General features: G+C 39.4%; 1 protein-coding gene across 22 annotated transcripts in view; it reads left to right on the top strand.

Annotated features, from left to right (window-relative positions):
- The window catches only part of clasp1a (cytoplasmic linker associated protein 1a), a 117,096-nt gene that overhangs the window by 71,826 nt on the left and 19,130 nt on the right, over window positions 1–26,140 (top strand). For 5 of the 22 annotated variants that reach the window (XM_088082867.1, XM_088082881.1, XM_088082873.1 and 2 more), the window contains 20 exons: window positions 259–329; window positions 588–647; window positions 1,249–1,326; window positions 2,151–2,318; window positions 3,071–3,117; window positions 4,751–4,921; window positions 6,445–6,468; window positions 8,519–8,629; window positions 9,027–9,053; window positions 10,945–11,109; window positions 15,067–15,225; window positions 18,179–18,241; window positions 19,010–19,113; window positions 20,087–20,110; window positions 20,743–20,987; window positions 21,728–21,791; window positions 22,068–22,231; window positions 22,515–22,593; window positions 22,714–22,857; window positions 25,971–26,066. In XM_088082867.1, the coding sequence (XP_087938993.1) occupies window positions 259–329; window positions 588–647; window positions 1,249–1,326; window positions 2,151–2,318; window positions 3,071–3,117; window positions 4,751–4,921; window positions 6,445–6,468; window positions 8,519–8,629; window positions 9,027–9,053; window positions 10,945–11,109; window positions 15,067–15,225; window positions 18,179–18,241; window positions 19,010–19,113; window positions 20,087–20,110; window positions 20,743–20,987; window positions 21,728–21,791; window positions 22,068–22,231; window positions 22,515–22,593; window positions 22,714–22,857; window positions 25,971–26,066 (2,064 nt within the window). The remainder of the gene's footprint in view (window positions 1–258; window positions 330–587; window positions 648–1,248; window positions 1,327–2,150; window positions 2,319–3,070; window positions 3,118–4,750; window positions 4,922–6,444; window positions 6,469–8,518; window positions 8,630–9,026; window positions 9,054–10,944; window positions 11,110–15,066; window positions 15,226–18,178; window positions 18,242–19,009; window positions 19,114–20,086; window positions 20,111–20,742; window positions 20,988–21,727; window positions 21,792–22,067; window positions 22,232–22,514; window positions 22,594–22,713; window positions 22,858–25,970; window positions 26,067–26,140) is intronic. The other 17 variants (XM_088082879.1, XM_088082885.1, XM_088082872.1 and 14 more) reach the window with 16 other exon arrangements.

The following is a 26,140-nucleotide window of genomic DNA, read 5'->3' as shown; positions in this document are numbered from 1 at the left end:
TAGGAGTGGCACTCCTAATTTCACTGTATCCTGCACAATTCAATGACAACAAAGGCTTTCTATTATTCTATCCTTTTCTATTCTATTAAAGCCTTCTTGAGACATTTACAGTGCTGTCATATGTACCACCAAACTGCAAAAGCATCGTTATGTGACAATGAAAAGATAATTGTAACTAGAAATAGTGACACATTACATTTGGACATACACCTGATACAAATACACCTGATGATTTTATTTTTTTTTTTTGTCTTCTAGCACACACACTACCCTCGGCTCATCCCTATCATCACCAGTAACTGCACCTCCAAATCAGTGGCAGTCAGACGGTAAGAGGAACTTAATATTTAATTTTTTTTTTTTACATATTTCTTTTCTTTTTTGCTAAATTTGAGGTAACTTTTGAAACTTAGGAAAAGAAAAGAAAAAAAATCAAGTCAATTTACCCAAAGGGTTCAACCCTTCAAAGGGGTACTTGTCATAGTTGGTACGTAAAGTGAGTAGTTTTTACGTTGGTGTTTTTGGTCATAGAGCTCTTGCGTTAGTTATCCCTCTAATCTCATGATGTTGCCTTGTCCCCTTCCCAGACGCTGTTATGAGTTCCTAGACCTCATGTTACAAGAGTGGCACACTAATACACTGGAAAGGTAAGTTGTGTCTTCAGAGTAGAAAATGATCTGTTTTCTTCCAAATCAACCAAAAAGTTTGGCAAGAGTACCACAAATATGTGTCGAACTAATAAAGTGGAGTAACATCTGTGTGCATCTTGGCGGGTTGGGGTAGAGTGCAGAGAGTGAAGCAACAGCCTCTTCCTCTTCCTCCTCTCACATGATGGCATTTGAGTTGGCTAACATTTGAGTTAGCTAAGTTTTGCTTGGGTGCACCACTGATGAGGCCCCATTAAATTGATGAGTCCTGGGAGAGCCGTCATCTTCAAGACCCCCAGCGATAAGGCATGCTCCATCATTGTAACCATGGCAACCAAGGCAGAGACTTTAAAAGCGTGTGAAAACCCCTGTGGGTGGCCACACTGCCTGTGGACCACCAGAGGTAGAAAAGTAGAAGAGACAGAAAAGAGAAAGAAGAGAGATATCCTGAAGGACTTTTTTTTAGATTGAGGTGTATGTTTGAAGAGTCTGTACTTTGAGGAGTTTGAGGAGTCTTCTGTTCTTCTTCCTGGTTTCTTTTTGACGTGATCTTGGGTTTGACTGCTTGTGTCCTCCTCACCATGTTCCCTTACTACCCCAGACACGTGGCTGTTCTGACTGAGACCATCAAGAAAGGCATACATGATGCTGACTCCGAGGCCAGATCCATAGCAAGAAAGTAAGTGTCATTGCACCCCAGCAGGCTTAGTTTTATTATTTTACTGAACTTTTCTATGACTTTTGTTTCACAAGAAACCAAATATTCACTATTTTTTATCCCTTATGCAGTATGTTTTTAGGTTATCTGTCCGTCTGTCCCATTCTAAATTTTGGTGATCAAAGGTCAAGGTGACCTTGCATTCCGTCTCATCCTTGTGAATTCAAAATCTCAAAAAGGTCTTAATGGAATTTCTTAAAATTTGGCACAAACGTCCACCTGGACTCAATTATGAACTGATTAGATTTTGTTGGTTCATTCTTGTGAATGCAAGGTATCAACAACCGCTGGAGCGAATTTATGCAAATCTGGCACAAACGTTCACTTGGACTTCAAACATGACCTGATTAAATTTTTGTATACAAAGGTCAAGGTGACCGTGACTTTGCATTTGTCTCATTCTTGTGAATGCAAAATCACAGGAAAGCCATCAGGGAATTTCTGAAAATTTGGCACAGTTGTCCACTTTGACTCAAGAATGAACTCATTAGAATCTGGTTGTCAATGGTCAAGGTCACTGTGACCTCATAAAACATGTTTTTGGCCATAAGAAATACATTTCTAAAACGATCTGCTAGGATAAATTGATGAAGTTATGACATGTTGTACTGTGACATAATAAATCTGCAAAAACATACTGCTGGCCATTACTTTACATCTTATGACAAAAACAGATGGGGGGACATTTGTTCAGATACTGGATTGATGACACTGATCTTAGGTGTCAAGATTAGTCAAGATTTGGGGTCATCTCATCTTTTGTGTTCCCTTGTCCTTACCTGTAGGTGCTATTGGGGTTTCCATGGTCACTATAGTCGGGAGGCAGAGCATCTGTTCCAGGCGCTGGAGTCCACCTATCAGAAAGCCCTCCAGTCCCACCTAAAGAGCTCTGACAGCATCGTGTCTCTACCGCAATCTGACCGATCCTCATCGTCTTCCCAGGAGAGTCTGAAGTAAGAACCATAATGCCCTCCTGATGTTCCCCCATCTGCCCTCACATTGTCCCCTGTTTTCTCTCCATCCCCATTCCCTTTACTACAATTTGTCTTCAGATGACTCCTTTTTCCACCCAAATCTCTATTATATCCTCCTATTTGTTGTCCTATCTCCTACCTTCTACCTTTTTTCTATATTCTTAAAACTTTTGCACATCTGTTTGCTGTAATTGATTGGAGGAAACCACTAATGCATCTGTCTTCTTGAACATGATTGTAAAAACATTGGTAATTATTATCAGATGGGCAGCAGAGCGCTCTCACACACAGCCACATGCACACACACACACTCTTGGATCGATTGGCATCATTTATCCAGTTTATAGATTCCCTGTGGGGCGTGCTGACTAATGACCTCATACTCAATCCATCAGGACCGCAGCTGTAGTGGTCATCAGTGTGTGTGCGTGTATGTGTGTGTGAGGGGGTGAGCTAGTATTTTTCTGCCTAACAGGAAGCTAAGGTTCCTGTGAGATGGTGCAGTTAGAAGGTACTAATGTGCAGCACTAATGCTACATGTTAAGCTGTATGGTAATATACTGTACACTGACCATTTATCATTATTATATTTATGTGAAGTGCTCTCCAATGCAATCAGTCCATGGATTTTATACACATTCTTAGATATATTGACTGTTTGGTGTTGTCAGATGCTCTTTCGGTTGGGACGTGATGAACATTGAATGTCTCACTCTTCTTCTGCTTTTCAGCCGGCCGCTGTCCGTGAAGAGTGTCATTGGAGGGAGCATAACAAGGAGTAAGTCACTTTTTAAATAGCTTTCTATGCCTTGATGGAGGGTTCTCCCTAGATTTCTCAAGTACACTGTGTAAAGTTTGGCAATAGTGAGGTGAAGATTAGGGAGAAGGCAGAAAAGAGCAGAGTAAAGCTCCCATGATCAAAATCTCGTGCCCATACTGTCCAGACGTATTTCCTTTGGTGTCCCGTGCTTGGGCCAGTGCTGGGCCAGAGTATTTTGACTACCTGGGATAGCATAGAGGTAAAGATGAGATGTAATAAAATAACATTTTACTGGGAATGTCAAAGAGCCCTGAGTTGGTAGACATTGAGTCACAAATCCCCATCTGGTAATATTTTGCCTCAGAGACCTCCATCTAAAAAGATTTTACTTATAAATATGAATAAGAGTGTAATTCAATAGTTATAAACTACAGCTGAGGACTGAACTACAGAGTAAGTGAAACCCATAGTCAGAATAGTCACTTTTATGGCAGTCACATTTGAGTTAGTGAGTTAAATAGTGAAAATAAATGATTCTTTAGAACTCTATCAAGTTCAGTTCAGATCAGAGCTTTTATTGTCCCTCAAATTTGATCTGCAGTTGGCGATACAAAACAATCAAAAACTACAATGAACAGGCACATAAGACATCATACTCGCTAATAACCAAACTTAATTAAAAGCAATCCTTGCCAACAGTAAAAGTAAAAGTATCAATAAAAGTCATCTGAAAGGAGTGAGTTCAGTCAACCATTAAAAAAAGTCATCAAAATATAGGAATGCCAATTAAAGGAGTGATCAAATGCAGCTCCAGTCATTAAAAGTCTTAAGTGGTACAAAAACAGGACCCCTGGTGAAGAACCACTGGTCTAAAGAGCTAGGAAACAGATAAAGAACTCCTGTAAACCTTCAGTTAATAGCCTGGGCTACTATTTGCTTAAATCACTGAACACAATAGGCTTATAATTGGGACAGGCGTCTATTTCACACAAAACTGTTGCTCAGCAAATACAGTTGATTATTTAAACCTTTTTCTTGCATCTCATGTTTACTGAGCTGGTATTGCTTCTTTGTTGCTCAGTGGCTTTAATAAAACCAGCTGAATATTAAATTATAGAGAATCTTACCAGGTTAAGGATGTGTGTAATGTGTTCATATGGACAAAAGTTTTACCACAACATTTATACCGTTTTTTATGTGTGTGATCTTAGCAGCTAACTAACACTATCTCCAGCAGGTAGCCAAAAACATGGTTTTATACATTCAAAGAACTTGTCTAAAAATGAATTGCATAGTAACCAGAGCTTCGAATTTGGACAGACTTTTATGTGTCAAAAGTGTCACCACACCAGGCTAGTGAAAGGGACTGGGTGTTTAAATGGCACTAGGCTTTTATTTTAAATTTTGTGGCATTCAAAATAATAATGACAAAATAAGGAACACAAAAAAATGACATTCAGAGAATAAACATGTAATATACATTACATGTTTATTCATAAATCATAAACATGATTTATGCATGTATAGTATATGTTCTGTATATGCACATGTGCATTTTGTATGTAGTCGTCCAAATGTACATCTGTAGAAGTTATGAGTCTAAGTCTTGAAAGGTCAAATGTTCTCATCTATCATCTCTGTGCTGTTGCAGGTAAGCTGGTGAGCACCAGGGTGCCCACTACACCGGGTTCTCTCCAACGTTCCCGTAGTGACATCGATGTGAATGCCGCATCCAACGCCAAGTCACGCCTGTCCACCGTCCCCGCCTCCTCACCGTTCAGCTCCGCAGCTGCCCTGCCCCCAGGGTCCTACGCCTCATTAGGTAATCTATCAGTCATATCCCTCTAACCTTTGAAAATCAGCAAAACACACCTCTGGATGGCAGTTTCATTCTTCTGTAAAAAAATAACTCCTCAGAATTATGACTGCAGTGTTGTACCTGTGAGATTTAAAAGGTAGCACACACTAAGAATTCTAACTAAAAGGCTGTAAGTCAAGCAAGGGAAATCTTTATTGACTGAAATTCCACCTCATCGTCAACCAAGCGATTGGTTGATGGGGGAAACAATCTGCAGGTTATCTCTAGATTGACTAAATCCCCACTGCGCACTGAGGGCACTGTAGTGTTGTTTGTCCACGAAAGAGTTTTTTTCCCAGAAACATCATAATCCAGCCTTGAACTGCAGTGTCTTTTGGGAGACTTAGCAGAGTACATCCACCGTGATACATCCGACACTAAATGTCTGTGATTTTTTATCTGTTATATGATTAAAAACAAGAGTTGAAAAATGTTTAGTGTTTGGGTAAAATGCTGCACTTTTTAATAGGGATGGGGATAGAAACCTGGTTCTATTAAGGACCCGGTCCTGTTTTTTTCAAAACCCTAAAATCAATGACTCATCAATACTGCTATTGAGTCCCATGGGCCCTATAACGTAACATTACATCTCAAGTCGAGTCACGCCATTTAAATCTAATCACCAGTGATTGTCCAACCAATGAGAATTTGGTTGCACAACGGCATATCAACCACCCAACCAGAATTCTACAGCCTGAGACAACTATAACTATAACAATGTGAGTGTCCACACTGGTGAATAATGAATGTAAGGTCAACAGTGGTGCCAAGCAGGGGCTTTAAATTGAAATGAATTTGCTTTTATTTCTCAATCAGAATTTTTTATCATTCAACAAATTGCTCTGAAAGTGATCCTCATGATATTATCCACCTGTGTTGTGGTGGTTATAGTTCTGACTATGGTTATAACTCCGCTTGAGTTAGAAAGACATGATATATTTATAGTTATTGTTCTTGGTCTGGTGTTAGTCAGGAATAAGTATCTGTATTTGAGCAAAGTCATTTTTCAGAGACCCACTCAAGCACTTCAAGTCTCCTATCATCATGAAGTATTAAGACATTTTCTCCTGTAGTCACTGGCTTTTATGGGCCTGCCTGGGGTTATTAATGACTTCTTAGGGTGTCATTAGACTGTTCTGTCAGCAGGAACTGTTGAAATCCTGTGTTGACATTTTGACAAAACGATGTGATGAGGCTGAGCAGCCCCCCTAGTGTGATGAAAATCCTAGACACTTTTTAAGGATGTTTTCACAATATTTAAAGCCAACGGGGAATGTTTAAGCCTATGGATATAATATTTACTTGAATCCTTACAGCCATGCACAAACTTTTCTTTTTCCCTTGTCTTTCTCCAATGAGCTTGATAATGTTGATGAGGCCCCTTGCTCACCCACTCACTCCTGCACCTGCTTCAATTACTACTAATGTCTTCCTTTATACCTCTCCTCCCACTCGCTGCTGCACCGCCTTTCTTAAATGCCCAAAAGATGGCACTCCTGGTAAAAGCGATGGTAAGACTTGTGTTTATGTGTGTGTGTGAATGTGTGTGTGTGTGGTTGAATGAATGTGTGTGCAACTTGCACAGAAAACAAGAAAGTGAAGACGTATGAGTGTGTCTTTTTGTCAGCTGTCTCGGGCTACACGTTTACATCCTTTTTCTTCTCATCTGTGCCCTCTTTTTCCCCTCTTATTCCCCAACTGCTCCTCAGTTATTTGGAAATGCATGAACTGTCTGCATGGATTTACTCCTACTGTAACCCTAACAACTGTGTCCATCAACTGTGTTTCTTACACAGAAAGCAAGTCCAATGTGACTTGCTCATACTGTAGGGTTGCATTCACGTTGATAGAGAAAATCCTTCTGTGTTGGTCTCTTTCTTTCTTTGCAGAACTTGATATGTCATTGGTATGAAGGTGCACTGCAACATCTCATGAACTAAATGGGTGCCAAGTTTGATATCCTACCCAAGCTTTTAACTGTCCTTTGCTGTTTGGAGTATCCTCAGGGTTACCAAATCCAAAAAATCCTGGAATGTTCTGCTGTGTAAATGATGAGGCATAACATTTAGAATCATACAATTGGTTCTGTGATATCATGTAAGGTTTCATTCTACAGATCCTTTTTTTGACTCTACGATAGCTATGGCAAATTTTTTTTGGTTGTCCATGGCATTATTTTTGGGTTGTCCGTCCTTCAATCCATCTGTCCACCTGTTCCATTCTTGTAAACTTGATATCTCAAGAATACCTCAAAGGATTATTTTCAAATCTGGCACTAACATCCACAAAAATTTTGAGGTCAAAGGTTTGTAAACATGATGTCTCAAGAGCATCTTGAGGTAATTTTTTTGTGTGGAACAAACATCCATCTGGACTTAAGGCTGAACTGATTTGATTTTGATGGACCAAGGTCAAAGTGACTTTGCGTCTGTCTCATTCTCAGATATGCGACATTTCAAGAACACCTTAATGGTCCTTTTCTCAAATTTGGCACAAACATCCACTTATACTCAAGGATGAACTGATTTACAGATGAACAGATTTTGGTGATCAAAGGTCAAGGTGACCTTATGTCTGAATCTCAAAGAGGCCTTGGTGGAATTTCCTTTAATTTGGCACAAACCTTCACATGGGCTCAAGGCGGTGACCTTGTGTCCATCTCATTCCTGTGAATTTGGAATCGCAAAAGGGCCTTGGCATTAACACTTAAATTTGGCACAAACATCCACATGGACTCAACAATGAAATACTAAGGTTTTGGTGGTCAAAGGCCAAGGTCAACGTGACCTCAAAAAACATGTTTTGGGTCAAGAATACATACTCTAATTATGATAAAATTTCACGCAAATGATGAAGTGATGGCAAGTGATGATTTCCAAAAGGTCAAGCGTCATCTTCACTGTAACATCAGTTTTCTGCATAAACACTTTTATGGTCATTTTAAATCAGAAACAGAAGGGGAACCATTTGATCAGATACTAAATTGTTTACACTAGTCTTGGGTATCCACCTTGAAACTGTGCTGACTGTAGAGATCTTCTGTGCTGCCAGGTTGAAGATGTGTGTGAAGCATTCATGTTTTCACAGAAATTAATGTGAACTTTCTGTGCAACTTGACTGGTTTGCAGAGGCATACAACAGTGAGGTGGTAATCCTAGTTTAGCATATAGTCAACTGCAAAGGATATTCAGTGTTTTTCCATCTTTCTCCAGACCTGGGCCAAAAAGTTTGCCAATATTTCTTGTGGTTTGTTTTAGCAAGCACTATCATGACTTCCTGCAGGGGCAAACCCCAGCCACCATGATCTGTGGCTGCATGTTAAAACAAAACACTGCGAATTCTTTGCAAACCAATAGACCCAGGTTTGTCTGTTTCCCTCCCGTGTGTTTTCAGGGGGGGCTCTTTCCCCTCATCCAGGTCTTCTTCATTCTGTCCCCCCCTGACTTTGACCTCTCCAGCATCTCTGTCCGGGGTTGGGGTGAACACATTTAAGTCATTCAAGAAGATTACACTTCATTGCCTTCCTTTCCTCCCCCTTTGGCTCCTTCCCTTGTCATCCAGGTCGTGTTCGCACCAGGCGGCAAAGCTCGGGCAGCGTGGGCGGAGCCAGTACCTCCTCGGTGGTGGACAGTAGGGGGCGCAGCCGAGCCAAAGTTGTCTCCCAGTCCCAGCGTATGTACATGCACCCCACACGGGCTCTCAAACAATGAAGTTACATGATACACATTCAGCATTACACAGCTATCTGTTACTCTCATGTTTCTGTATGATCTGTCTGCATTGGCTTCAAGATCATACGAGATGTTTTGCTGTTTCTTGTATGTGTGTGTGGTGTTTCTCATGCGCTACAGCACCGTGAAAACACTTCCAGTCCCTCACAAATCTTGTATATTTGTGCAAGTGTGCCTACATGCATGCACAGTATGTGTCGGACTATATATTCTTGAGATCTGAACCCAGCTAACAACAGCATCCAGAGTGCATGCTGGGTAAGTTTAATAAACATAACCCCTTCTGTCTCATTTTGACCGTTCTCCACCCTGTCCTGCCTATTGCCTCCATCACCCAGGATCCAGATCAGCCAATCCCATCAATGGTAAGGCCTCAGCTTCATCCAATCACAAGCCAGGCACCTCATCCCTCGGCACCGTTCCTTTCTTAGCGCACAGAGCTTTGCACGCCATCTCATTCTTTTAGCCTTTTACATTGGTTTCACCACATGCAGTAGCAGCATGCTCCATTCATCACACTCACGTTTTATTTTGATTACTTTTCCCCCCACAGTTTGGGAAGCAGTTTGGAGCTGGAAATGTTTGCTGTCAGCCATTTTGTCTTTGTAGTTGTTGTGTTTAGTGTTGATGTGTTTTATGTGACCACTGGTAACTGGTGCCACAGTTAAATGTCTCCCCACAGCACAGTGAGTTTGAATGTCGGTTAAGCCTCCCTCAGCCTTTGTGTGTGTTTGTGTTTCTTTGTCCAGGCTTTAACGTTTGTATTTTTTCATTTAGACTTAATTTCCTGTGAAGTTCTGTTTTCACCAAACTTGTTGTCATTAAAATAGTATTCGTTCACCTTCAAATATACAGTAACCAAATCCATGATAAACATGATGTGGTTTTGTCTGCCACACTGAGATAAATAAAAGCTAAATAGGAGGTATAATACAACCCCAATGCCAAAAAGATTTTGTCACTGTGTGAAACGTCAATTAAAAACAGAATGCAATGAATTGCAAATCATTTTTGACCTATATTCAACTGACTACAGTGCAAAGACTAGATATCTAATGTTCAAACTGACAAATTGTGTTTTTTTTGTAAATGTGCACTCTTTATGAATTTAATGCCTGCAACACATGCCAAAAAAGTTGGGACAGGGGCATGTTTACCCCTGTATGACATCATTTTTTTCTGTTACCAACACTCAGTATGTGTTTGGGAATAGACGACACTAATTGTTGAAGTTTTAAAAGTGAAATTCCTTCCATTCTTTTTTGATATATGACTTCAGATGCCCAACAGTCCGGGGTCTCTTTAATGGGAGACAGTGCAGTCCAGTCGAGTACCTGCCCGTCTTTGATTACGAAGCCATGCTGTTGTAACACACGCAGAATGTGTGTCATTGTCTTGCTGGAATTAGCAGGGATGTGCCTGAAAAAGACATCTGGATGGCAGCATATCTTGCTCCAAAACCTGTATTTACCTTTCAGCAGTCATGGTGCCTTCACAGATTTGAAGCTACCCATCATGCCATGGGCACTCACACACACTTTGCACGGTAAAGTCTTAACTTTTGTAGATGCAGCAACAAACTGTCTTTACTGGCAGAAATGAAATGAAATCCTAAATTCCTTGTAATTTTGTGTCGTGAAACTTCTTAATCTGTTGCAATATTTAGTAATGCAAATTTTCACAAAGTGGTAAACTTCGTACCATCTTTGCTTGTGAACGTCTGAGACTTTCTTTCATCTCCAACTCATGCTATCTTTACCATTACCTATTAACCTGTTTACCTATGAAATGTTCCTAACTGGTCTTTTATGAGCTTTTTACAGCTTTCCCCACCTTCTGTTGCCCCTGTCCCAACTTTTTTTGGAAAATGTCGCAAGCATCAAATTCAGTATGAGCGTATACTGTATATTTACAAAAATCAATAAAGTTTATCAGTTTGAACATTAAATATCTTGTCTTTGTACAGTATTCAATTGAATATTTGTTGAAACACATTTGCAAATCAGATTTGCATTCTGTTTGTAGTTATGTTTTACACAGCATCCCAACTCTTATGAATTGGGGTTGTAGTTTGTGTTGCTGCACAGACCCCACAGCATTGGATCTATCTATTCATTGCTAGTGTTTTGAGATTTGACCAAGTATGTTATTAAAGGTTTGCACAACTCCCTACCCTAATCCCAGCCAGTGTCTCAGCTATACTTTATGCTGTCTAACCACTGACCATGTTTTTGTGTCTCTTTTCTCTTCCGACAGCCGGCAGTCGCTCCAGCTCCCCAGGCAAGCTGCTTGGCCACAGCAGCTACGGCCGGATTCCACGAGCCACAATGTCGGCCACCAGCACTCCAGCAGACAAGCGCAGCAGGATCCCTCGCAGCCAGGGCTGCAGCCGCGAGACCAGCCCCAGCCGACTGGGCCTTGGTAAGGCCACAACTTCATCTTTAGCTTCAAGCTACTGTAGTTCTGCGGGACTACTGGCTATGTGGTATAAGTATGGAAGAGTCAATTAATGTGACTTATTTTAGTCTTTCTTCAGTTTTAATTTTTTTGATGTCCCAGATGAAGAATGCTAATTGTGTGAGCAAAGGCTCTGTCTAATGCTTATTAATTCAATTTTCCATATCAGTAATGAAAAATAGAAAATTCAAAAATTTGATTACATTTTTTAGAAGTGTTTTTTTTTTTGGTTTGCCAAGTCAATGTTGAATTTTTTATTGATCTATTTTTGAGATGTTTGATAGAAAGATGGAAAATTGAGAAATAGAAATAGAAATAGAGAGTTTTTATTTCTGTTTGGTTGTTGGGCTGTCCTACTTACATATTCCTATTTACGTCTGATTGGCTGGCTGAGGTGGCTTGCCCCACCTACATTCAAGGACTACATCCGGTCATGGCAGCACACGAACAGCAGCCAATCAGATGTTAGTAGGGGCTGCTATCTCTTCTCATTAGGCTAAGGATAGCTGTATTGTCTGAGAATTTAATGACGTAGCTCTCTGGAGGGATTCTCTTGCAGTCATTAGTGTACAGAGTAAAGAGGAGAGGAAGGCTGACACAACCCTGAGGAGCACCAGTACTGAGCAGTCTGTGCTCAGAGAAGGCCTTATTTACTCTGACTTGCTGTGTTCTGTTAGTTAAAAAGCATGAGTACCATCTCAAGATAAAAGGATTCACACTTATCTGTTTGATTTTTTGCATCAGAAGGTGAGGTTACAGTGTATTAAAAGCTGAGCTAAATCAATAAAAAGCATGTGTGCATAAGCCTTGGGGTCCTTCAGGTGTTTGGTGACCAGGTGTGTGATACTATTGATAGCATCATCAGTGCCACGCTCCTGCTTATATGCAAACTGAAAAAGATCTAAATAAAAATCATCCTCTGTTTTAAGCCAGGAGACCATGATCCATCAAAACATTTTATTATTACAGGTGTTAAGGCAACAGGTCTGAAATCATTATTTGACTTGGGGCACGGTTTTTTAGGGACAGGTGTGACTACCGATTTTTTCCCGAGGGTGGGGATTGTACACAGGTCCACAGATCTGGAAAATAGGGCAGAAAACTTGCAGCAGCTCCTCAGCACACATCTTGATGAGAAATGCAGGGATGCCGTCTGGCCCTGTTGCTTTTTTTGTACAGTTTCTCTTGAAGAGTGATTAGACCTTGCCGGGTTCAATCACCAAGCTTGTGACCTGATCAGAAATAATAAGAGTCTCTAGAACCTCTTCAAGTTCAGAGGAAAAGTCATTAGTTACAAATTGCATATAGAAATCATTAAACTTATTGGCTTTCTGCAAGTCTTCAGATGTACAAAGGCTTTTTTTGTAGGGGCCATATTGGTGATTGCTTTCATGTTGTCCCACAGCTTTTTAGGGTTCATATTAAGAAAGTCCTGTTCAGTATTCTCCTTGTGCTTTGTCCTGGCTCCCCAAAGCATGATGCTAAGTTCTTTTTGCACAGCTTTGAGTTGTACTTTGTCCTGGTTTTTAAAAGCATTTTTTTTGCGATTGATGCAGTCCTTCACTTCCTTAGTTATGTATGGTTTGTTGTTCTTTGTTATCTTAACTTCCTGATTAGAAAAGTGACTTCAAAATCTTAATTCTACATTGATTTGACAAAAGAAAAATACAAATCGAAAAAACTGAATCCAATTTTTTAAGTTTTCATTTTTGATATGGAAAATTGAACTGGTAAGCATTACACAGAGCCAAAGCATTAATCAGTTGATAAGTTGATTACATTGGCTACAGGAGCACATTTTTGCCCTTAAGTGTGTGGTAAAGGAAAAGTAGGAAACTGAGATGCAACATATCTCATTGTTCTTTTAGTAGTAGTTTCTTGTCAAATCCACACCATTACAATGTGCAGGTAATGTGACAAAAACACTGACCGTTCACATACATATCATTGACCACACGGATGTACCCTTAACAATACAGCACATGAACACATGTCACAGATAAGCGACATACAATATGTTGACTGAGGATTATGGACTTAGTTATCTTAACTTACTGATAAAGAGATAAAGTCATGTTTGTCCTTGGAAACCCTGCAGCACTCACATTTCCTGTGCTCTGATGATCCTGTCCATCACAGAGAATTGTTGGCATATTATTTGTACAGACAGTGCTGATGACAAGGAAGACAGTGTCTTTGTGTCATCATGTCGAAACAGTTGAAATTGTGAACACTTTATGCACAGTTTTTGCTATAAACTAAACATTACTAGCCGATCCATCCTGGTGTATGATTGATTGAGAGGGAGCAGTAGTTTTAGGTGATTTTTTATTTTATTTCTTTTATGCCTCTGTGCCATCAATTGCTGAAGCCGGAGGAGTTATGTATTCGGGTTGTCAATCTATCCCATTCTCATTAACACAATGTCTCAGGAATTCCTTCATGAATTTCTTCAAATTTGGCACAAATATCCACTTGGACTCAACAATAGACTAATTTGTTTTTTGTGGTCAGAGGTCAAGGTCACTTTGTTGACCTCATCTGTCCCATTCTTGTAGACCTGATATCTTGAGAACAGCTCAAGGGAATTATTTTTTTCAAATTTAGCACAAACGTTCACTTGGACACAACAATAAACTGATTAGATGTTGGTGGTGGTTGTGGGGGGATGTGTGTGAAGTATCCATGATTTTTCACAGACGTGGTTTAAACTGTAAGTGCAAACTAGATTAGAGCGCGAAGGCATTTGACCACAAGGCAGTAATTCTATTTATTTACTCGAACTTAAGATTGGAACCACAGACTTTGTGTAATCTTGTCAAGTAGAAAATGAATTGTTGCTGTTAAACTAACATTGGACAGAAACCCAATACAATCTGACCATGCTGCTGTGCAGATCCCAGCAGTGGATGTAGATGTCAGGCAGTCATATATCCTTTTCTTATTAGTCAGAGTTGAATATCCTCTGGCTGCTTTTTGTATGTTTTTGATGTGTTATTGAAAAGTTGTTTTAATAAGAGGAAATGTGTCTGATTAATTTCAGAACCTTCATTTTTGTTTTGTTTCCGTTTAGTTTCCTTTTTTTGATAAGGGGAGGTTACTGCTCATGACTGTTTTTATATCACAGCTTGATGTGTTACTTTCCTAATATCTGAGTTACAAATGATATAATCCTTTCCTTGACTATATAATTGTCACACATTAACAGAAGCCTGAATTGCTCTTTGGAGTGTCCACACTCTCTAACCTTTACTAGCAGTATGCTGTTTGACCAACTCACTCACCCAGTGTTCTGCCATTGCTTCTGTCTCTGTTTCTCTTTTTCTCTTCACTTTCATTTCTTCTTTATTTTCTTCTTGTTTCTCCAGTCCAGTTTTGTCTCCCTTTATATTGTGGGCTCCAAGAACCACTAGATGACGATGTCAGTCAATTGTACATTTGTCCTCAAAAAAATGATCCAAATGTGATTGTCATGAAAATCACCTGAGCACATTCTTGCACCCCAGAGAATAAAAACATCCTTATTTCGGACAATTCATAATCTTGCTTGTTGCATTGTCCCTTGGGTCAATATGCCAAATTTGATACGAACAATGTGTAAACAGTGACTGAACAAATTCTTATAAAATTTGCTGAGTGCATTCATATGTTCAAGACAATAAACCCTTTTGACTTTATTTTAATAACCTAATAGCCTTTCTTCAGTGCTAACCTAAGTTTAGCAAGCAAAGTTCTTGAAATAGCAAAGTCACCATTTTGTTGTTTCATCCAGTACTTTGTTGGGTGTCCAGAGTGTTACATTCCCAGGGTACAGTACAGTCTGCAGGGCTTCTTCTTTCTACCCCTCTTCTTCTCCTCATCTCTGACTCTCACCCCCATGAATGCACACTGACATTCCCACCTAACTTGTTGTCCTGACAGCCAGCCTGTGTGGTAAAGTTCTTCTTCCTGCTGCTCTTCCCTACCGCACGCTAGCCCGGAGCCGCATTCCCCGTCCCAGCATGAGTCAGGGTTGCAGTCGCGACACCAGTCGCGAGAGCAGCCGCGACACCAGCCCCGCTCGGGGCTTCACTCCTCTGGGTGAGTACCGCTGAGCAAAAGCTGTCCGGACTGCCTCTCACTGAGTGTAACAGCCGACCAGAGAATCTTTAGCTGGTGCTACTATCAGCCTCCCTCATGTTTCGACGTTCTTTGTAGTGTCATTTCATCTCCGCCTGTTTTTCCTGTGCATGCACTAATTATGACCTTCTGGGTTAAGGGAAGATTACTTTTCTGGGTCCTGTGTCTCCTCTAAATTGATTTTTTAAAAGATGGTATAAATGACAAAATACAATCCTCAAATGTACTGTCTTAATTCTTGATAGCTGGATTCATGTCAGTTGGTTTTGTGTGTGTAATTACTGAATAAATCTATGTATAAATGATGGGATTTAAAGAGGATGCAACAGAAACAAGCAATAGCAGTAACTGCAATCAGCTGATGGTACCCCTCCAAACAATGCACAGTAAAGGTCATAGGTCAATGTGACCTTGCATCCGTCTTGTTCCCATGAACTCACCTTGAGGGAATTTCTTCAAGTTTGGCACATACGTCCAGTTGTACTGATTATAATTCGGTGGTCAAAGGTGAAGGTCACTGTGAATTCACAATACATATTTTTGTTCAGAATTCATTTGCTAATTATGAAAATTTCACATAAAATGTCTTATGGGGTAAGATAATAGAGGATGACATTTTAAATCTAAAAGGTCAAAGGTCATCTTTACTGTGCAATGATAACGTTCTGCAAAAACATTTTTCTGGCCATCCCTCAAGGTAATAACTTAGGAACAGAAGGGGAGACATTTGGTCAGATACTGAATTGGTGACTCTAATCTTGAAACTGCGCTGATTGTAGAGATCTTCAGTGCTGCTGGGGGGAATACGTGTGTGAACCATCCATGTTTTCACAGACATGGATGTAAACTATCTAAAAAACTTCACTGGTTTGCTGAGGCATAGGAGCGCCAGGCAGTATTTCTACTTTGTTGTTGTTCTTATGATTGTTTCTATCAACCATCACTCTATAGCCCCCTGTGTCTGTTCAGGACAGAAATGTTGAACACTAACTCAACGTTCTGTATAAAACATACAAACACAGAATGGGCCATTAAGCCTGCAGCAGAGGTGCAGCTGTAACAGAGCTGAATGGATGTCTTTGTAAAATGATACTAGACACTTATGCTGTTGTGTTACACTTTTTTTTGTTTCTGGAGCACCAGCATACTGTCTAAAATCACACACTGGGAAAGCTTGATGGCATTGCTTGTTTCATTGTAAAAATCTGGTGGATTTTCTTTGCAGCAGTATTAGGGAATCTCTATTTAAAAAGGTGAAAGAAGATAGAGTTGTCGTTAATTTAACTCTGTAGACGTGATTGACATTGCTTTTATGCGTTCTGTATTTTATTTTAAAGCGTTACATTTGTTGGATTTCTTATTTGTAATGAGGGACAAAGTATGGGATACAATGCATTTTGTGTGATTCGTGATAGGCCAGCCCCTTCTCTACTGTATTGTATATGCAAATGTAATTCATCAAGATGTGACTCTTTTCACACTGCAGAGCTCACTACAGTCTTTTATGCCATATATAAAAGAACGCCTCTCATTTCTGCAACTAAAAAGTTGATCTACACTGAACAAAAATTTAAATGGGACACTTTTGTTTTTGCTCCTATTTTTCGCCAGTTTAAGTTAAAGATCTAAGACTTTTTTTATGCACTCAATAGATGTATTTCTGTCAAATTTTGGCCACAAATTGTTAGAGAGCACTTGTACTTCATCAAAATAATCCATCCTCCTGACAGGTGTGACATATCAAGATGCTGATTAAATAGCATCATTACCACACAGGTGTGTCTTGGGATGTTCACAATAAAAGGCCGCTTTAAAATGCACATTTGCCTGGGAACTGAATGTTCATTTCCCTATTATAACCAGTATCCAGTAGTCGGTATGGTGACAAGTCACCTAAACAGCTGATGCTACAATTGCTTTGCGAAATGAAGAATATCTGCAGGAACCTTCAAAAATCATCTCGGGGAAGCTCATCTGCATGCTTTTTTTTCCACCAGGTTCATGACATGATAGCAGTTATTCATCGTAAAAGCCATTTACAGTTGTGAGGTTGGTTGGATTTACTGCCAATTTATGGAAATGACACTAGAAACAGCTTATGCAAGTGAAGTGAACATTCAGTTCATAGGCAACAGCTCTGTTGGACATTCCTGCAGTCAGCATGCTGATGGTATGTCCCCTCAAAACTTGTGATATCTATGGCATTTTGCTGGTGATCAAAACAAATGTGCTGGGTTTAAAATTTTGTTCAGTGACAATATCAAGTTACTTCATTTATGTTTTGTTTTTTTCAACAACAACATGTCTAAATCAGTCCAGTGCTTTCTAATAGGGGTTGACCAACACTGGCTTTGTAGGGTTGATACAGATACCGATTATTAGTAGTTGATGAGACCCATAACCAATATTTGGAACTGATATACATTTACAATAAAAATGACAATCTTTCTGTCAATATTTAGAATTTAGAATATAATAATCTGTAACACAAAACTTTGTTTAAATTCCTTTAGCAAATGTTTAATCAAAACGGAGACTTCCAACATTATATACAGCAAGGTCCCAGCAATTTTTTTTATAAAGTTGAGTGAAAACTTGAATAAATAAAAAAATGAAAACTAAATAAAAATAGCTCCCTGAGGTTTTGCAAAGTAAAAGCTTCTCCCAAGCTGACACTTTCTTTGCACTTTTTAATAATAATTGTATTGGTCATCATTAACATAAAACAACATGACAGATAATTGACAAATTGCCAAATATCGGCCTCGATAATTAGCCATGTGGATAATCTGTTGACCCATGGTATCTAATGTTAGTTCAGCAGTGTGAAAATTGCCTGTTAACGTTAGCTCCGAGTTGTTACACTTTTAGTATATTGTCACTAACTCCCTGGTCTGGATGTTGCCCCCTGCAGCCTCCCGACGTCACTCCCGTTCAACCAGCGCTCTCTCCACAGCCGACCCCCACAGCCAGTCAGGTGACCTGCATGCCCAGAACTCCCAGTCCCTCTCGGTCTCGCCCAAATTCCCTATCTCAGAGGCAATAATGCCCTCCGAGCCAGCATGCTTCTACTGTTGTGTTAAGTGATGTGACAGGCAGGCAGCACCCATTATTCCATCACTTCATGTTTTCTCCCGAGTATCTGTGAGCATTTAAGTCAGTATTTTAGCAAACAGGAAAAGTGAGAATGGACAGGTTGTATTAGTCTAGCATGCAAAGGGAAATTTTGTGTTTTCATCTGCTCATCCCACAATTTTTCATTTTAGCTGTTATTTTTGTGGAACTGTGATTTTGCCCAGCTTTACTTGTTATTTGCCATTTATCATCCTTTGGACTTTGTGAATTGTGCCTCTATTGTTTGAATTTTTAACATATAAGTTCGTATTCTGGGTTTTTTCTCTGGTGCATCTGGTGTTTTTCTTTTCCTGAGAAATGGTATCGCTGCGGTGTATGCCTGTTTTTTTAGCCTCAGGGTTTGGTCATCCTCTATTTGTTTTTTTTTTCATTTCACTTTTGGTAGTTGAAGACTTGAGATTATATTTGCTGATCTTTCAGTAAATTCATTTACAATGCTTGATATTCAATGTGTCCAAAGGAAACAGTAGTTTTCTCTGTGTGACTACAAAAATAAGAAAAGCATCCTTTTCGTTTCCATTCAGGTAAGTTACGGTGGCCATCTTTAATTTACTACTTACCTTCACTTACGATCTTTCTTTACCTTTTTCTTTCCACATTTTCTGTCTAGACCGCTATGGTTTGATTCACCAAGCAAGGATCTCTGCATCGGTCAATGCCATGAGGGTCCTAAACACCGGCACAGAGGTGGAGGCAGCAGTTGCTGATGCTCTGGTAAGATGCTGTGAAATTTTTGTCAGGAAAGACATGTATCAACTCTGTTACATGTAGCTACATGCTAACATTAGAGAATATGCGATCTTGTTTGCCAGTGTTGATAATTTCTTCCTGATCTTGGATCATAGTCCTGCTGAAATTTGTCCATTTGTGAAGATTGTTTTTGGAAGCTTTCAACTTATGATTTTTAATAGTAGAAAGTGCCTTTGTACTCCATAACAGTCACTCTCCAGTTGAGATACAGAAATTTTGAGTGTCTAACTCTTGACTTTTGAGTGCAAAGAATTGAAATTCTACATATTATGTTATAAATATGCGTATTGACTGCCCTCTAAAGGTTGAAACCTGGCTATTGCAATTTAATTTTACTATCGACTGATCCTGGTAGCGGGAGCCTGCTTTCATTACAAATTAAGCCTTCTGTTGCCGCCCTCTCACCAACCAACTATTTTGTGTGTTTGCGTGGGGGGCAGGGAGGTGCTGTGGATCAAGACACGGCATAGTTGGTTGACTCGGTGTGTCTTAGCCCCCCTCTCAGTCCTGCCCATTTTTCACATTCCAGCAAGGAGGCACTGAAGCCAAAAGTTGGGGGTTTAGTTACTCTTTAAAAAATAAATTGCACTGTCCCTTTCTAAATCTATACAAGATGCGATTTGTTCCATGTTTTTGAGAACAGAACTGGTAGAATGAGGACTATTTGAACACTCAAATATTGGTATTAACAACTCTGTCCTCACAAAATATTGTTTTTGACAAGTCCCTACTGTCTATATTTAACCTACGCCCTTGCTTTAGTCTTCAAAAAGAAATGTATCTTCATCCAGTAGATTACAGTGGATTGAATATCATTAAGATGTCCTTGCCTTCCTTTATTGTCAGCTTTACTGAGAGTATCTGTACTTGTTCTTTATTTCCTCTTTAAACCTTCCCTCTCTCATCTTTCCCTCTTGGTTGTTTGTTACCATTTCAGCTGTTAGGAGACTCCAGGAATAAGGTAGTTGGTCCTTTTACATTCTGTCCGTGTATCCATGCCATCACACACTAATCAAGTTGAGAGAACAATAATGCAGCTTGACTCATCATATTGGCTCATGACCCTCCTCCACGCCAAACCCCCTGTTTGATTTCTTTTGGATTAATTTTTTACCTTGAATGTTTTTGTCCACTGCATCCCAGTTGTGTGCATCTACAGTTCACCCGGTTCATGTGTTTTTTTATATTGTGATATGACTGAACCTCATTGTTTTGGTACATTATTCATGCGCTTCTTTTTTTTTCAAAAGTCTATGAGATGAAATATGCTCTGCTGTTTGAAGTGACCGCCACTGCATTGCATTTGTGGTTGAGACCTTTTGCTTACTTATGGCACTGCTTGACTTGCTTCTGATGTTCATTTTAAACAAAAGAAAAAAGTTTGATTTTCAATCAAGGATGTAGATACCCAAACCAAATTTTAACCTTAAACTTAGAAGTAACATTCACAGAACAAAGCATCAACTGTACTGAAAACTGCATGGCTCCCTGATGCAGCTGGCAACCTTTTATTAGATTTTTACCTCAAGGCTGAGTTGATTTTTCCTTCAAAACCTGTCTTAAATTTCCTTTACATTCTCCTTCCTCCCACAGAGGAAGCCATTGAGGCGGCGGTACGAATCACCGGGGATGTACTCGGATGACGACGCTAACAGCGACGCGTCCAGTGCCTGCTCAGAGCGCTCATACGGCTCAAGGAACGGAGGCATTCCTCATTACCTGCGCCAGACGGAGGACGTGGCGGAGGTCCTAAATCACTGCGCCAGCTCCAATTGGTCAGAGAGGAAGGAGGGCCTGCTGGGCCTGCAGAATCTCCTCAAGAGCCAAAGAATACTCAGGTGGGTTTGAGCTCATGGATACGGTGCTAAACAGTGTCGGAGTAGAGTTGTGAGCTTTGTCGAGCTCACTTGAGTGTGACCAAATGCTAACACTGTGTGTCAGCTGCTTAAAAGAATGTTCATGTGCTATAGCTCTGAATGGTTCAAAATAGTACAATGAGAGAAAGTATGTGGCAAACTCCAGATGGCAAAAAATCTGGATTTTAGACTGTTATTCTTCACAGGAGTCAAAGATTAAAAAGCACATATGGTTGATTCTCTCAGAGTTGCCAAAAAAAAAAAAATGGTCACAAAAGGAAAAAGGCCCTTGACTGTTAGTTGTAACCAGGGAATCTTTACCAACACTTCCCTCCTCCCAAAAAAAGAAATAGATAAAATAAAATAAGTAAATAAATTGTCTGTATGTGTGTATATATATATATAATGTATTTCTGATTATTATTTCTTTCCAATTTTCATTTCTAGTTTTCATGAATTACTTGCTAATTTTTGGGCTATGTCTTAAGTTGCTTATTGCCCTCTCCCCATCTGTTTTTAAGATATCAAACCAATTTGGTCAGGTTTTAAAAGGTTAATGTAATTGCAATAGTAGCACTGGCCTAAAATCTGTAAACAAATGAAAGAATGTAAATACTAAGCTGTGATGTTGGTGTTTTTAATGTCTTAACATAAGTACAAGAAGCATTTTGGCGAACACTGCTCTGCTTTCCTCACTTCCTGGTGTCTTTTGTTCACTTCAGCCGAGTGGAGCTGAAGAGACTTTGTGAGATCTTCACCAGGATGTTTGCAGATCCACATAGCAAGGTACAGATGACTTTGCTAACTAAAAAACTACAACTAATTGTAACTTCAGTGTAATGGCATGGAATCTGACATACAGCAACAAATGAAACTAACGGAGCTTCTCTTGTTGCATGGTCTGCCTTGCTGTGGATTTAACAACAGAGAGTAAGTGTGTTTTTCATCCGTATTGCACCAGACATTAACCTGCATCTGTCTGAACATGAGCAGTTTAATCTAATTGAAGTCAGATCAAGCAATGTTGTGTAATAAACATCAGGATTGTGCACATGTTCTCAGGTGTTCAGCATGTTTCTGGAGACTCTGGTGGACTTCATCACGGTGCACAGGGAGGACCTGCAGGACTGGCTCTTTGTCCTGCTCACTCAGCTGCTCAAGAAGATGGGGGCAGACCTGCTGGGCTCAGTCCAGGCCAAAGTCCAGAAGGCCCTGGATGTCACAAGGTGTGAAGCCATGCATGGCTGTCCGGGTCAGGGGGAGGGGAGAGGAAAAATCTTTGAGCATTTTCAGTAGAAAAGGGGAAATATCCCACTATTGTTCTTCATTCATCCATTTAGTGTTAACATTAGTAACTTTCTGAATATTTTCTGTTTTTTGCTTCTTTGTCACTCAGTTTGTGGTAAACTTTTAGAGGAAACCAATCAGTGGCAACACCTTCACAACCATAAATCAACCTTAAAACTTGCTCATCAATGTTACAGCTGCTTATTTCTTGATCTCTGTCAGGGAGTCCTTCCCATTTGACCAGCAGTTCAACATTCTGATGAGGTTCATCGTTGATCAGACTCAGACACCTAATCTAAAGGTAAATAAAATCCGGAGGTTTGTTTCTGTTCACAGGCGAAATGATTGCGATTGGTTAGTGAGATTGATGCAACTTTTTCTAAGACGTGTGACAGAATGTTCTTTTTTATGTTTCTTTTAGGTTAAGGTGGCCATTTTGAAGTATATTGAGTCCCTGGCTCGGCAGATGGACCCGACGGACTTTGTAAACTCCAGCGAGACACGCCTGGCTGTATCTCGCATCATCACCTGGACCACCGAACCCAAAAGTTCTGATGTCAGGAAGGTAGGTGGTTGTTTTTTTGTCCTGTTAGCCTGCACCGAAAATGTAAGTCTTTGAGCATTCTCCAGAGTAATGTTTGGGTCTTTCTGTATTTCTGTTTTTAAAAAATGTGTATTAGTTTTTATTTAAAGATGCACTACACTGTACATCACATTTTTCACTTACCTTTTTAATATATATAATTTGAGTTTATGGAAGCCGAGAACAGGCGTGCTTGCAATTATTTTCTTATTGCCATTATCTTAAGAAGTTAGTTATTTCATCTTAAGATGATAAAGCTCGAGAAAAAAAGAGGCTGATTTCTCAAGATAATGAGATCAATTATCACAAGAAAACCACTTTTGTTTTTCTTGAGATCAAGGCATAATTATGGAAAACTCCAAACTGAGAGTTTGGTTCATTTGATCAAGGCTGATTTCAGCCTTCAACGTCATTGTAAAGGATTCTCCTGAAATGACAAGGACTGATCCAAAACTTCTTTTTTCCCTTTTCATTAGTGAAGTACAAAAACAAAAACGGGGTACAACACATACATCGGGGTAGATGGAGACAGAAATTTAGACAAGAGAAGACAGGACAAAACCGGAAAACAGCAAAAAAATATACACAAATTTACAAAGACATGATCAGGCATGATGGTATTCTTACGGTTGTTTATATGTAAACAGGTTATTTACTCTGCTACGGCTGGTTACTGAGGTCATTCATATTTATGTGTTTAGGTGCATGTGTGTCTGCAGCTGAGACAGAAAAGAGAGAAGATGGACTGAGCAAATAATACTAAGAGGGAAATATAGGATATGAATAATGATTTGAGGGATATACTGTATATATGTGCGTGTGTGTGTGTGTGTGTGTATATAATACATATATGTAATAGTGTATATAATAATAATACTTAAAAAAGGAAAAATACAAATAAATAAATAAGTGAAAAATAATCAGAGAAGACAGCAGGCAGAGGAGCTGGCAACCCTAGTTACCCTCCAAGGTCCCGCAGGGGTGCTTGACTGATCCGAGTGTTATCTGTACCAGAAAAACATGACTCAGTTTCTGTCTGTGTTAGCCCTTGATTGAAGAACAGTCTGAAGCGTTCAAATATGCATACTTCTTGCTCTGACATTTTCGGTTTAAATCAGTTGCTAGAGTTTATCTAAGCATGGTGGCAGTTACCTCTGATGGCTGAAAAACAAGAGGAAACAACCTTTTATTTTGTCCTGATAAGGGGTTGTCTGTTTCTTTATCTGGGCATCAGAATAATTAACTTGTGATCTTGAGAAAGCTGCATTAAATGTAATTGCAAGCAAAGCCTTTCTTGGCCTCTGTTGGAGTGACTAGAGAATATAGTGCATCATTTTAGTTTTAGGTTCAAATAGGTGTGACACAGGGCATGTTGCTTAATTTTACAGGTGCGCTGTCAAGTAAAAACATTTTTTTTGCCGAGTTGACACATAATCTTCATACAAAATTGTGCCATACTAAACTATTATAACTTTAAAAGTGGGCAAGCAAGCTTATTGGAACACTAATTGCTTCAAGACTTTATTATGAAGTTGCATTAATGCGAATGAGATGTAAATGTTAAATGATTTTGGAATATTTATTTGCAGAGCAGATTCCTAATGCCTTAAAGATACATTTTTTGCTGACAAATGATGAATTACTCAATAGCCAGTGGCATCTTGTGCACCTCCACACTTTTTTTGATTAGAATTCCTCAGCCTGTTGTGTTTGTTTAGCCACAGTTGTAAACTTTGATAACAGGCACTCTCCATGTAGATGCCGTTGGGTCAACGGCCCATTATCTTCCCCTTGTGTGATGCGCGTCATATGTTCTCCCTCTGTGTCCCTTTCTGTTTGTTTTTCCACTGCTGAAATTCTCACTCAGTTTCAAATTGGGGCGCAACGTCTCAGCATGCTGAAAATAAACCAACGCGGGTATGACTGTTGTGTCTGCTGCTCAAAGCAATCCTCACTTTAGTTTGTTTCTATGCACTGAAAATCTGACAGGTTGATCTCATTTAAAAAAATCTAGTAAACTGATTGCCTTGAAAAAGGATAAATAAATATGGTTAAAATGGTTCTTAGGTTATGTTTACTTTATATCTATTTGCAAGGTTTACTTCAAATTGTCTTGTATTAACAATATTTCATGAAGTAAAAATGACATGTGAATTTAACTCTGTTTTTTGCAAAATAATAGTCTGAATTAACTGCACAGTATTTAGGAAACTGACTGCATTTGATAAACAATGTAAGCACAAAAAAAAAGATTAGTTTACGTTATTATTTTTATTTTTGCCAAATGCCACTCCGAGCATCTTAAGACAAGACCAGCATTTGTAAAAACAAACAAAATTATGCAATCAAAACAAATCCACCTTAAAGCCTCATAAAAAATCTTAATAACAAATAGAAATATTCAGACTATTCTTAAAGCTCATATAGCATCTCCTCTCCCCCTTTTTTTCCCTCTTTTTTCTTTTTTTCTATGTACTATTTTTACATAAGTAATTAACATGGTACATTGTCTGTATACATATGTGCATAGATAGCAGAAGATATATGTATGTACGGTGCTATGTAATATACTTGTTCAAAAAAGACAATAAATACAGTTAAAAAAAAAAAAGAAATATTCAGACTAAATCTTTCTATTTGACTTTAAAATTTTGACAGCTGTTGTCATGCTGTTCTATCAAAAATATCAACACTCAAACTTCAGCCAACTTGCAGAATACATAAAACTGTCCAGTTAACGCACTAATTTTTTTGACTTAGCTTAAAAATTTAAGTTGATATCACTTAAAAAGAAGAAGCTATTGTCATTTTTAGATTACAACAACTTCACAAAATGAAATAAATACAAATAGAAACTTGACAGTTAAGTAAATTAAAACTAATAGTTACATTTACTTACCTTCATCATTTTTCTAAATTTATAAAAGTAAGATCAGCTTGTGAGTTTACTGCGCGAATACAAACACATAATCTGGTAGGTTTGATCCATGCCGTGTTGGTTGTGTGAAAGGTTGGTTCAGTGTTGCCTCCATGTGTGATGGTGGGGGGGCTGTGTCATGCTGTAATACCCATTCTGCCTTGCCACTGTGCCCCAGACCCTTCAAAACTGGGTGAGCGAGGAGCTAGCTGGCAGGTCCAGCTCTGCAGCCTTACTGTCCGCTGAGGGCAACCAGGAAGAAAGGTGTAAGCAGGTAGAGCCCGCTCCCGACAGCCAATCACAACACGATAAGCACGCAATTCCCTTCGCCTGCCCGGTACCTAACCA

The sequence above is a fragment of the Plectropomus leopardus genome, chromosome 10 (assembly GCF_026936395.1).
Source record: "Plectropomus leopardus strain MGB_pleo_1.0 chromosome 10, ASM2693639v1, whole genome shotgun sequence".
In the NCBI taxonomy this organism is placed as follows: Eukaryota; Metazoa; Chordata; class Actinopteri; order Perciformes; family Serranidae; genus Plectropomus; species Plectropomus leopardus.
Note: the sequence above shows the minus strand (reverse complement) of the source record. Positions and strands in the feature narration are given on the sequence as shown.